Source organism: Denticeps clupeoides, chromosome 19 (assembly GCF_900700375.1).
Source record: "Denticeps clupeoides chromosome 19, fDenClu1.1, whole genome shotgun sequence".
NCBI lineage: Eukaryota > Metazoa > Chordata > Actinopteri > Clupeiformes > Denticipitidae > Denticeps > Denticeps clupeoides.
Window position 1 is genome coordinate 10491435 of NC_041725.1, and position 12856 is coordinate 10504290.

Genomic DNA, 12856 nt, shown 5'->3' on the forward strand with positions numbered 1-12856 from the left:
CCGGAACTGGGTGCCCATATTGCTATGTCAGTTCCAAATACATTAGTAGATACGTTTCTTTGTACAGTTCCAATAATGGTGCAAGTCTGGATCATGGCTTGGCATTAAAAATGAGGAAGGACTGACCCACTTTTACACCATCCTTCATTTTGGCACTTTAGGCCTGGTTTTCTACTGCTGGACTGACCCAAACCTATATGGCACCTAACTGTTTTTTTTTGGTCCATAGTTGCCTTTTTTTTTTTATTGGTAAAATTTTGTTCTGCTTTTAGCTTAGTATTTAAAATATTTGTTTGTTATCGTAAATTATTTTATCTATTTAACTGTTTTTAAATAATCTGTATTTATTGCTTTTGCAAAAAATAGTATACACATAATTGGGTACACATAATTTTGCCAAATTTGTGTCAGTTTATTAATATTACTATGTTGGTCTGTATGGAACAACCCCCTTTTTGTAAGACTTATCAAAACACTTGCATTTCATATTTTGCTGAATTGTTCTCCCACCCTCCTGACAGGATAATCCTCCTGCGGAACAATACTTTGAGAATCATCAACTCCAGTCGCTCGGATGAGGGCAGCTACGTTTGTCGGGCAGAAAACCAGTTCGGCTCAGCTGAGAAGACGACTGCTCTGCTGGTGAAAGGTAAATGCTGCCCAGGAGGCCCTCATTTTCTGCTGAAACGAACACACATATCAGCATCCTCTCCCCCGTCAACCTTCCATAACATGAACCCAGCGCTGCGTTTTACCGCCGCCTCCTTACAGCTCCCCGTGTCAGTGTAATTTATTGTGCGTGATCAACCGTTAAAAGGAAGGTTTTTACCCATTCAGGAATCACTGCGCAAGGCCATGGGCTGTCACCCACTTGGGGGCAGGCTGTGTCAGGGTCGCCTTCTGAAGAACCTCTCATATGTATGTGACAAAGAAAAGTGCAGGCCTGTTTGTGTGTGTAATGACTGCAGAATGAGCAACTTCCTCACTCCCACTGCTTCACCTTCACTCAGCATGTCTGGCCCACCAAGAAGACGACACAAGGATGCTTTTTTCCCCAGGCAGCCATGGAAAAACTACATGGATTTTTATGAATATTTATAATATGATAATGCTACTGTGTTGCATGTTGTCATACTTTATCACTGTGCGTTTCACACACATCCATAGTAGATCTCAGTGCGGGTCATGTTTTTAAAAATACAGCCCAATGTCTCATTCAGCTGTCCTGTGATGACCGTGTGGCAGCCGTCTCCTTTCAGAGGCCATGCGGGTGGAGCTGAGCCCCAGCCGGGTGGAGGTGACAGTGGGGGAGAGCGTGGTGCTGAGCTGCAAAGCCATTCACGACCCATCGCTGGACGTCAGCTTCCTCTGGCTCCTCAACAGCCAGCCCCTGAACTTCCAGAAGGAGGGCGGCCACTTCGAGTACATCCAGACAGTAAGTGCTCTGATCTGCGGAGTAGGGGCGGCGGGCTGGGGTCTAATTTTAATCAAGCTCATTAGTAAAGAAACGCTGTTAATTATGTGAGTGTCACTGGGAGGCATGACAGGCTGATTGAGTTGAAGTGAACCATTGATCTTGTTTAAGGGGAGAGCGGTTTTTATTTGGCTCAGTTTGCAACCAGCATTCTGTTTGATTGAGTGATTGACATATGGCATTGGCAGTTTGTGATCAGCTGTGATATACTGTAAAGTGTTCAAATACAGCTAACATTAAGGTGTAAGCACTATGAGAAGCCTTTACTTCAGTTTATCCAGTGATGCATCATCAAATTTGTACATTTTCTATTTCATACAAGATTTTACAAATGGATAATATATTAGAATCTATAGTTATGCCTCAGATGAATACAAAAATATGGATAATTTACAGATATATTTGTTTTTAAATGTTTCAAATCGTATTACCATGGATGCCATTTTACAGAATTTCAGTCAAATGGAAACTGACCAAAAATAAACAAAAATCTAAATTATGCATATCACGATTAGGTGACTATTAGCTTTTAAGGATCTATTGTAGCGTTCCCTTTCTGTTAGAGTTATGTACTGGCTGTCTTGTCTTGGCAGAGTGGCATGTCTGTCTGTGAGCAGGGAGAGTCATCATAACTCAGGGCAGGCCTGGCACGTTACGCCCAATCCTGGTTAAACTTGAATGAGAATCAATCCTGCGAAAGGTCACACAAGACTATATGTCATCATGATTAAAGGCCTGTGGCGGATCATGCTATCATGTTTATCAAAGTCCACAAGAGGTGACAGATAAGCTATAGAATGATTTATTTTACTCCCAAATTATTCTGTAGTGTTTCAGGTGTTAAACCTGTAAATCTCTTTAGCCAAAATAAAGACTATAACCACCCTTTCAATGGGTTTGGCATTCAAGGGGACACAAGTCCTAAGAGACCATGCAGAATGATGGAATGAAAGTAAGTTCTGCAAATTAAATCAAAAGTTTTAGGTGATATAAAGGTTTTAGGTCATCAATAATTTGACTTATCAGATGACTTCCAAGTATGCCCATTATGCAGATCACTTTGTGGGGTGGTAGTAGCCTAGTGGGTAACACACTCGCCTATGAACCAGAAGACTCAGGTTCAAACCCCACTTACTACCATTGTGTCCCTGAGCAAGACACTTAACCCTAAGTTGTTCCAGGGGGACTGTCCCTGTAACTACTGACTGTAAGTCGCTCTGGATAAGGGCGTCTGATAAATGCTGTAAATGTAAATGCTGTTAATGTGGAGCTTTAAGTGAATCAAGCAAAAGGGGGGCACAACAAACACACAAATATATGTGTGGAATATTTTTAATCAATCAAACAATGCACTAATTTTAATGAAGAAAATACAATTTAAATGTTTTCTTTTAGCAATGATGATTGTGAACAACTGTCTCTTTCTTTGAAAGTAAAAGAAAATTTGTTTTTGCTGCAACAGCATGCTGATTTAGGGTTGCCACGAAGGCTCTGTCTTTGATCACACAGACGTCCTGGTATTAAACCACCCTCCCCATCCCCTCCCCTGCCTGTGCAACACTAAAACTTCATCTTAATTGGGATGAATGTCTGCTTTCTTTCTATCAGCGCTGAAACAATTCGGCCCACAACAGCTTTGGCTTTTTCTATATCAAATTATTGGCAGATTTGCGTCCCTCCTCAGGCTCCAGCTCTAATATGGCAACTCTTATACCAGCACTCATCACCGTGGACTGTGCAGCAGACAGTCAACTGTAGTAATTGGCATCCCACATTGCCAATGAAGCAGGGTTCATTAGGCACCCATAGGTCAAAAGCTTATTGGCTAAAAGTATATTGGAAGTATTTTATTTGAATTCTGAATCTGTTTAATACTTTAATACTTCCATATATTTCTAAATCGATCTCAGGTTAATCCTTCTGATGTTTCAAAATGATAAATAGCGTTTAATTAATGTTTATGCTTTCAGGAATATGAAAAAATTAAATGTGTGACATTTACATACATGGCGTATTTGGTCAGGTGGTATTTTCTAAAGGTGCCTTGCTTTGTGGATGAAACAGTTCTAATAGAAACCATTTAAATCTGAGCCATGTGTTTTTTTTTTTTTTTTATGTCATTTCTTTTATGAAAACATGTCACATACTGTCATCTTTTTCATACAGCTTGTTGCAAGATGGCAATATGTACAGTCCAGGCCAAAAGTTTGGTAACACCTTCGCATTTAATGTGTTTTCTTTATTTTCATGACCATTTACATTGATAGATTCTCACTGAAGGCATCAAAACTATGAATGATCACATGTGGAGTTATGTACTTAACAAAAAGTGGAGACCTGGCCTCCACAGTCACCGGACCCCACGAGATGGTTTGGGGTGAGCTGGACCGCAGAGTGAAGGCAAAGGGGCCAAAAAGTGCTAAACACCTCTGGGAACTCCTTCAAGACTGTTGGAAAAGCATTTCAGGTGACGACTCTTGAAGCTCATCGAGAGAATGCCAAGAGTGTGCAAAGCAGTAATCAGAGCAAAGGGCGGATATTTTGAAGGCACACTTTATTTGTTAAGTACATAACTCCACATGTGTTCATTCATAGTTTTGATGCCTACCAATGTAAATGGATATGAAAATAAAGAAAACACATTGTCAGTAATTTTCCGTTACTCCCTTCTTGCTTATGTAGGAATGTCATTTTCACATCTATTCATGACTGGTCCTGCACAGTCACATTGTGGAAGTGAAGCTTCACCAATATTCTTCAGAGACAGCGGTGAGGCTGATCTGATTCATGTCCTGTAATTTTAATCATTCTCTGTGCTAAACAGCAGCCTGTAGACCTTGACTTATTCCCAGTGTCGCCCCAGGCACTTTTTTTTTTTCATTGTAAGGGAAGGGAGGGAGAGATGGAGGTTAAAATAGAGAAAAGAATGAAGGGAAGTAAAAGGCGAATTGAACAGAATTCTCTTAAGCTGGATGAGCCAGTACAGCGTGTAAAAGCAGCACATTGCTCAGGTGTCAAGCACTCAGAAGAGGTCTAAACCTTACTCTCCTTTCCCCCTTTTTTGTCTCTCCTTTTTTCCTTCGGCGCTCTTTCTTTCAATTTAGCAGTCCTCCACAGCAGACCTGATGATCAGAAGCATCTTGCTGAAGCATGCTGGGAAGTATGGTTGCCGGGTGCAGACCAGTGCAGATACGGTCTATGCCGAGGCGGAGCTCCTTGTCAGAGGTAGGCTTGTTAGACAGACACTCCCTGCTGCTCAGTGGTCCTCACACTGAACGGGATTTTAACTGCTGCTGAGGGACAGCTAGCATCTCCCTAACGCCTGTGTCATCCGTTTATACCCTCAATCATTATCATTTATCTTCATAAGCATAAACATGGTCTACTGGAGATAGCTGACACAAGATATCGATGCTGGAACCTCTATGATACGAGCGGTTGCACACGATCCAAGCTGTTTCCTGAGAGACATCACTTCTAATCATCATCATACTAATGTGGTGCCACTAATAAGGTGCTGCTGCCTCAAAGTTTCAGAATGAGGTGCAAGACCCAGGTTCCCATGCAGAAGACATGCAAGTAACATTAGGTTAGGTTTGGATTGGTTTATTTAACTGGCGACCATAAATGAAGGCAGTTACAAGAGAAACAATCTAAGTACATAAGTAAAGTTTGTATAGTAACAAGGCGCTGTGCAACAAACAGAGCAAAATGCTAACAGATGGGCACTTAACAAAGCAAAAAAAAAATTATGCAGCATGGTTATTACTCTTAATATAGTACAGTTAATATCTTCCCGTGCTGTGTGTTTGCTTTTTGTATGACATTTGAGCTAAAGCAAAAACACATGACATGAATTAACACACATAATTATCACTACTAATCTGCAGGTTAAGAGCACCAGAGTTTTGGTGAAAATCGATACACCACGCATCGGCTATGCAACTTTTTTGCTTTAAAATGAACTGGCTTGTGCTACAGGTGTAGTTTCTTGCACAAATATTAGAGCAAAATAAATGTCAGGGAAAAGAGAGATTTGAATAGGACTGAGTACAGATCAGTGTTTTTTCAAGGTCTGAAAGCTGAAGAGATGTCAACAAGACTGTTGCACTTGAGCAGTGTGCCTACATTAGTGCGTAATATGTTGAATGCATTGTATAAATAACATCATGCAGTAAGAGGTGCAGTTTAGTTTTTTTATAGCAATAAAGATTGCACTGATTTCATCACTAAAAAGTTTATATTTCCAGAACCTGTACTTTCAAAGTAGATGTATCGGGGGTTAAATATACACGCCTTATCATGACAACCTATACTATAGTTAGCTGAGGCAAAATTAAAAAGCTCAGTAGGTGTAAGCTCTCGTTTGGTTATTACAACTGGCACTGCTACGTCTGGAGTAAAATCCCATTTTGTCTCAGGCTAAGAACCAGGAGATGTGCTCACTGAACAAATGAAGTTTAAAATCACCGTGCAGCATTTTCTGAAATTAGAGATTTTATTGGAAGTCGCTGCCACGTAGCCCAGGTATCCAACAGGCCTTTAGATCTTTAATCTTTTTAATAATTGTACAGATCTATTTCGCAAGGTAGTTAGTGGAGTGTAATGCCGCTGTAATAATGCCTCTGTGGGTCTGTTTAAGCTTCAGAGAGAGAGAGACATATTCCACGGTGTTCATCCAGACTTAAAACAGATCCCCGCTGCCGGGCCTGCGGTGGCTCGCCATGCATATTAATGCCACCCCCACCCCCTCGTTTCAAATGTCCCTTTCATCGCAACCTTTCGCTGCACCCTTCTTGAGGGGACACGGAACACTGGTTTTCATTGGGCCTACCAGCTGTCAGCTTATCATTTACAGCTGTTTCCTCCCGAGTCCGGAACATTTGCTGCACTTGCAGATAGCGCTCACTTCTGAAGGCTGAGGTAAACATATGCCTGGCCGTTTGCGACCGAGCAGGATCCGCCATGCAGCATAGCGCCGGGCTGGCATTGTGCCTCTGAAAAGAAGGTGCGGTGGGGTGTTCAGGGTTCTTTAAGCAGCATGAAATCCTTGGCAAGATATCTGGGCTTCTCCAAAAGCCTGCTGCAGCTAAGCAAGTCTTTGTGCTCTTGCTTGTTTGGATTGGGATTACAACGGGAAAATTGAATTCGGCAACATATGCGGGCATATCTGGCTCGCCATTCACTCGTGTATGTTCACTGTTGCACCGTGACTCACTGTTACGTCAAGGTGAATTACACAGCATCATTAAATATTCATTTAGAGCAGCAGATTGGAATAAAAGGCCTTTTTGTGAGCTGTGCTTGCTTAGAGATGGGAGACTGTCATGTCGCTTAACACCTCAGTTTTATGGAAAAAATAACATATTGATTTATTGATCATTTTTCCATGAAACACAACAGAAATATCATGTACAACAGTAAATACATGATAGTGATCAGCCTCGAGACTGAACCCCAAAACTCCCTTCCCAAAGGCTACAAATGAAGTAGAAAGAAATAAAAAAGTGCAGCTGCATCACTGCAAGTAAAAACTAATTATAATTCAGAGGGAAATATACATTATTCACTTTTATTTTCCAAGTAACTGTAGAGAATTAGACAATAAATGGGGATCAATAGTGGCTTATTATTAACACAGAAGGAACGAATGAAAGGGAAATGTTAACTACAAAGGTGAACAAATTAATTTCCATTTGTGTGCACTTAACTTTGAAGTAGTGCTGGTGCTAAAAGGAATCTCTCTCTCTCTCTCTCTCAGGTCCTCCAGGTCCACCTGGCGTGGTTATCGTGGAGGAGATCACGGACACAACGGCCACTCTGTCCTGGAGCCATGGCGTGGACAACCACAGCCCCATCACGGCTTACAATGTGCAGGCGCGCAGCCCCTTCTCCCTGGGGTGGCAGACAGTGCGAACAGGTAATCAATACCTGTCTTGTGAGGCGCTGGGTGCGCCAAGCACAAGGTCACCCATCAGCATGAGGGTTCGGTAATGGATATATAGGTGTTGCTCTCGCGTCAGTCCGCTTTTGATGTCTTAATTCGCCCTGGCTCTTAACCTTCCCATCCACGCGCTTGGCGTGATGGGAGTGATGCCGCCTCCCACCTCCGGCCCTCGATAAATCACCTCCCTGTACGTCAAATCACCGCTGTAATGCTTATGAGCATCCGTTTAAGCCTAAATGAGACTGGAGCTTGATTAACGCACTGTTGTACTTGCACTCAGGTCGTTGGCTTAAGCGATGTGTCAAACGGAGGACTAGCTTCCTTCCCAGAAGTGCAGAGCTTTCCTTTTTTTTTCCCCTCTGTCTCGCTCCCATTAAGCTGAAGGAGCAGAGGGACACATCCCGTTTACGTTTTATTGGAGTGTCAGCAGTGAAATGGCTCTATTTTGTGTACCTTGACAGTAATACCACGTGTAATTATCGGGGCTGAGCGGCTCTCTAAGCGTTTGTAATCTGTTTGACACCCTCAGTCAGATAAGAGGCATGGTAAAGAAGTTTTAAACCGCACAATGACTAATCTGTACGGCCGAATCGCTTCACACTCATTCGCTCCACTTGCCCAGGCTGCATTAAACTATACCAAAAAAAAAAAGAAGCACCAATTAGGGGCCCTGCAAATCTTGCTAAGTGCTGAGTGGGTTTGGAAGTCGTTTCCTCGGCTCGAATTTGACAAGAGCGCAGCTCAACAGAGCGGCCTGTTGTTAACGGGCATCTGTGTTGTCCACCCGAATATGCCGGAGTAGCGGGGGGAACATATGGAATGCTGAAACGCCAGCGTCCCACAACCGTAACACTGCTGCAGTGGGATTTCGTAGGCTGGAAAATTGGACGGCCATCCGCCCGCCGAGTGCTCTGCTATTCAGCCGTCGCTGCCATTTCACAATTTTTCTGTCATTTGCGTACTAACCGTGTCACGCTGGTATTATTTACAAATGTCTCGCCGCTAAATGTTTTATTAACTCGGAACCCCAAGGGCGAGAGCTGCTGTAATCCTCCGCTGAACGTCGAGGAGTTCACACATGGCATCAGTGGATGTGGTAGAGAGTGAATCTTTCCTTTTCCAGAGTTTCACTTCTGTTGCGACAGGGTTGCTGGTAATAAATAAAGTGATAAAGTGAAGTGATTGTCACATGTGATACACAGCAGCACACACACGATGCACACAGTGAAATTTGCCCTCTGCCTTTAACCCATCACCCTGTGTGAGCAGTGGGCAGCCATGACAGGCGCCCAGGGAGCAGTGTGTGGGGACGGTGCTTTGCTCAGTGGCACCTCAGTGGCACCTTGGCAGATCGGGATTCGAACCGGCAACCTTCTGATTACGGGGCCGCTTCCTTAACCGCTAGGCCACCACTGCCCCCGCTAGACCATGTTGACATGGTCAAAGAATGAAAAATTTAACTTAACGAAAGGAGCCGACATGAAACACTGCCATCGTGTCTCAAAGTGTACTTCTGTGTGTCAGTGTTTTGATGCCCTGAGGCTAAAGGTTCAGCTTGTAAAGTCAGCGCTAGCCAGTGTTTTCCTTTTAACATTTGTATTAAATGAAAACATGGTTTTCTGCTCTTGTGGTCTGCAGGTGGGATACAACAAGCATTAGCACGTCAGTCAGAAGCGATCTTTTTTTTCCCCACAGATCCTGAGCCTGTGACAGGAGACATGGAGTCAGCTATGGCTGTGGAGCTGAACCCCTGGGTGGATTATGAGTTCCGAGTGGTGGCAACCAACGCTATCGGCACTGGAGACCCCAGTGCCCCGTCAAGGGCAGTTCGCACTAAAGAAGCTGGTAAATACTGTTTTGCTTCATGGCATCATGGCATCATTGAGGATTGCACTATGTGTACATAAACTTATAAATGCATTTAAAACATCTTAAAACCAACATTAATGCCTTTGATTATTTATTTTTAATGGTGTCATTTATTCTTGTCGCACAGACTAATGGTATTGTCACTGTTGCACAAACCTCTTTGCAATACGTTTCAAAATAGAAGGGTTAAAGTCTAGTTGAAGTCTAGTCATGCACATTGACACATGTGCTGGGACACGTTCCCAAAATTGACCATGACCACCCTGCATTGCCTGTCTGACCCTGTTCTGAGTTAATTGGAGGAGGAGTAGAGTATAAGCCGCTTACATGAATTTAGATAAGTTTTGGGCTTGAGCTACAGCAGCCAGGCACACACACCCTGAGGCAAGGGAGCTGCAGAATTATCTATTTATGTTGAAACAAAAAACCCTCCCTCTGCCACCGTTCAGATCAAATACTTATTCAGCATTGCTTAAAGCCTATTTCTTTGCAAAAAAAACATGAAAATCTAAAAATGTAAAACCATTTAGGGGTCATTATGTTTAATATTCACTAGCACCTGCAGTTTTGGAATAATTAGCAATGGATCCCTGTTTATTGACTTCAGGGTATGCTGCCCCCAGGTCGGTGATACTGAGAGTGGGAATGTGTTAACGGATTAGTGAATCAATTAATGAATCAATCAATGAATGAATTAATATTACTGATTGAGCAAATGTGGTAAATTGAGAAGAAATGTAAATGTAATGATGTCTTCTCTCTCTGTGTGTGTGTGTGTGTGTGTGTGTGTGTGTGTGTGTGTGTGTGTGTGTGTGTGTAGTACCATCCGTAGCCCCAGCCAACGTGAGCGGGGGAAATGGCCGCAGGCATGAGCTAGTCATATCATGGGAGGTGAGTTGCATTTCATAGCGAGTATTCTGGGCTCCCCGCTGAGATCCTGTAGTATGCTAATGCACGCGACACAAAAGCCTCATGTCCTCCATCCAAATGGATTCTCTTCAGTAATTGACTTGGGCATTCAGAGTTACAGCCAGGCACTCGCTGATATTTGTACTTAATTTTTTTTTATGATGAGTCATCCCAGGTCATTTGCTTCGTCCAAAGTGCTCCAGCTGTAAAGGAACAACGTCTGCAGTAGGGGTGCAGTAGGGGTCCCGCGGCCCATATCTTGGTTTTAGGACCATGATTTTGGTTTTGCTCTGATACATGTTTTTTTGCATAAAGAGAACAATGTTTTTTCTACCAAAATCTACCAATCTTCACAGTGAACAAATGCCAGTATTTCTGATGTACTCAATGATATAGCACGTTGTAAGTCACTCTGGATAAGGGCGTCTGCCAAATGCCGTAAATGTAAATGTAAATGTAGTTAACAGATGCAAAACACAAAACTTAAAAATGTTAAACTGCCTCTTATTGATTTATGCATTGATTTATTGATTTATGCAATATGTATTAAATTAAAACATACAAAATGTAAACAAAAGGGCTGCTAATCCTTAGCAATGAACGCTCCCACTGCTCTGGTTATTTTCTTTATCTGAAGTGCCACGTTCGAGTGCATTTCAATAAACAGTTGTCTTTTGCTTTGGTTTCCATGTCTTGCACTTCCGGCAGAGAGGGGGCATGTGGGTCGAGGCACAAGTGGGCGATTGAACATTAACTTGTGGGGAGGGTCCTTTGGCGCACCAATTTTAAAATGAAAAAACAAAACCGAAATCCCGTGGTCCATAAGGGTGTAATAGTGATCTGAATGGTTCAGTATTTTACAGAGTACTATTGCATCCCATTGAGATTTCTTCCAGGCGAATTTTGTCGAATTTTACATACAAGAACTGCAGTGAGGCCACAGGAGGTGACAGCAGCCAGTATTAGTGGGATAATGGGACTGACCGTTCAGGTGGTGTCACCCGTAGAATCACCTGGACATCCTTCTAATGTCATGCCATTTACAATGACTGAGTGTGCATTGTGCCCAAGTCACGCTACAGCAGGAGGCTAATTCATCTTTCCTTTAAAGAGGTTACATTTGCTCCAGTCTATAACGTTTTTATAAAATGCATATAGGGATGTAAACTGTGAGCCTTTGAAACATTTCTTTAGAAATGTTATTGTGCCATAAATAGTTTAGAGCAACATGAATATTTTTTTGCAATGTGAAATTTATATGGGAGACGAATTTTAAAATCAGGGTGCATGAGTGAAGAAACTCATCTTGCTGCCCACCTTTTCCATTGACTGTGATTGATCACCTTTATCCAGTAATTTCTATCCTGATGGCAGAGGTTCCAGAATGACCCCCCTCCTGTACCCCCATCCATAGGATATTAGTGTTTCAGAATGGTGGATGAGTTTGAAACCTCATTCTCCACCCTAGTTGAACACAGCAAAATTGATTCAGTGAACTCCAATATTTCATTACAATTCTCAATCCCACTGTGTGCATTTATTTTAATGCATTTATAGTGAATTTTGTTTCCACTGCATGAAGCATGTGGGGAGAAGCAGCCATCACTGTCTTTTTGGCAGCGCCGTGCTCTTTTCAACCGCTTTGAGGCTGCAGCTATTTTTTAATAAATTATAAGTTTGGTCACACTGGAGAAGTGTGAACAGCGATTAACCTTCAGTCTACATGCAATCCCCCCCATAAAACCAGGGATGTTCCTGGAACATCTGTTTCTCAATCTCATTCTTCACAATGCTCATACAGAATGAAATCAATCTCCCACCATGTTAAGAGGATATTTACAATGAGATGTTTGATAATGAAGCGCACACCTTATGCTCGCCGTAGCATTGGGAGGAATTCCGCGGTGCAGACGAGAGGTCGAAATCTGAACAAAGCAAGGCATTTGCAAATGAGGGCTTTAATATGTGGAGCGGAGAACAGATGTGGAGAGTAAGTGATGGTTATTCTTGTAGTTATTAAGAACCCCATCCCAACTGTCACCAGGAAATAACCTTCATTCCTAGACAACGACACCTTAGTGTGACATTATGGGAAATTTCCAGATGGACTTCCAGATGAACAGTTTCTAGATTGACTTTTTTTCTGTTTCTACTGCACACTGGGCCTCTTGGTACTTATAACCCCTTGAGGAAGTCATTACTGTAACTATGGAATAATCATCATTTTAATCTTCCGCTCTATACTGACAGTTCAATTAGAAGAAGCTGGGGTGCTCAACAAGTGCAGAGCATTTCAGAGCACAAGAGCGCTGAATACTGTTTAGCTCATCACTTGGGGCCATTGCACGTCAGCTATTTTGCTGATTCCACTAGCATTAGATTCCCAATGAATTAATCAATTAACATTATTAAGCACTAAACATCATAATCACAGATGTGAACTACTGCAAAGCATGTTAACATTTTATTTAAAATCATAATTTCCTGAAGACAAACTTTATTGGCTGGCAGGCTGATTGACTATTTCTCTACTAAGGCAGGTATGCAATAATAGCATAAATAAAGTTTTTTTTTTATTGTGTTTTGCAAAATATCACATTTGCAGATATATCTATAGAGTACCTGCAAAGCAGATGGGCTCACATGCAATACAGAAT

At 42.3% G+C, this 12856-nt stretch overlaps 1 protein-coding gene across 5 annotated transcripts in view; it reads left to right on the top strand.

The window, feature by feature from the left end:
- cntn5 (contactin 5) overlaps positions 1–12856 on the top strand; it is a 152958-nt gene that overhangs the window by 125395 nt on the left and 14707 nt on the right. For 4 of the 5 annotated variants that reach the window (XM_028962211.1, XM_028962209.1, XM_028962210.1 and 1 more), the window contains 6 exons: positions 522–649; positions 1260–1435; positions 4579–4699; positions 7236–7394; positions 9117–9266; positions 10111–10181. In XM_028962211.1, the coding sequence (XP_028818044.1) occupies positions 522–649; positions 1260–1435; positions 4579–4699; positions 7236–7394; positions 9117–9266; positions 10111–10181 (805 nt within the window). The remainder of the gene's footprint in view (positions 1–521; positions 650–1259; positions 1436–4578; positions 4700–7235; positions 7395–9116; positions 9267–10110; positions 10182–12856) is intronic. The other variant, XM_028962213.1, reaches the window with a different exon arrangement.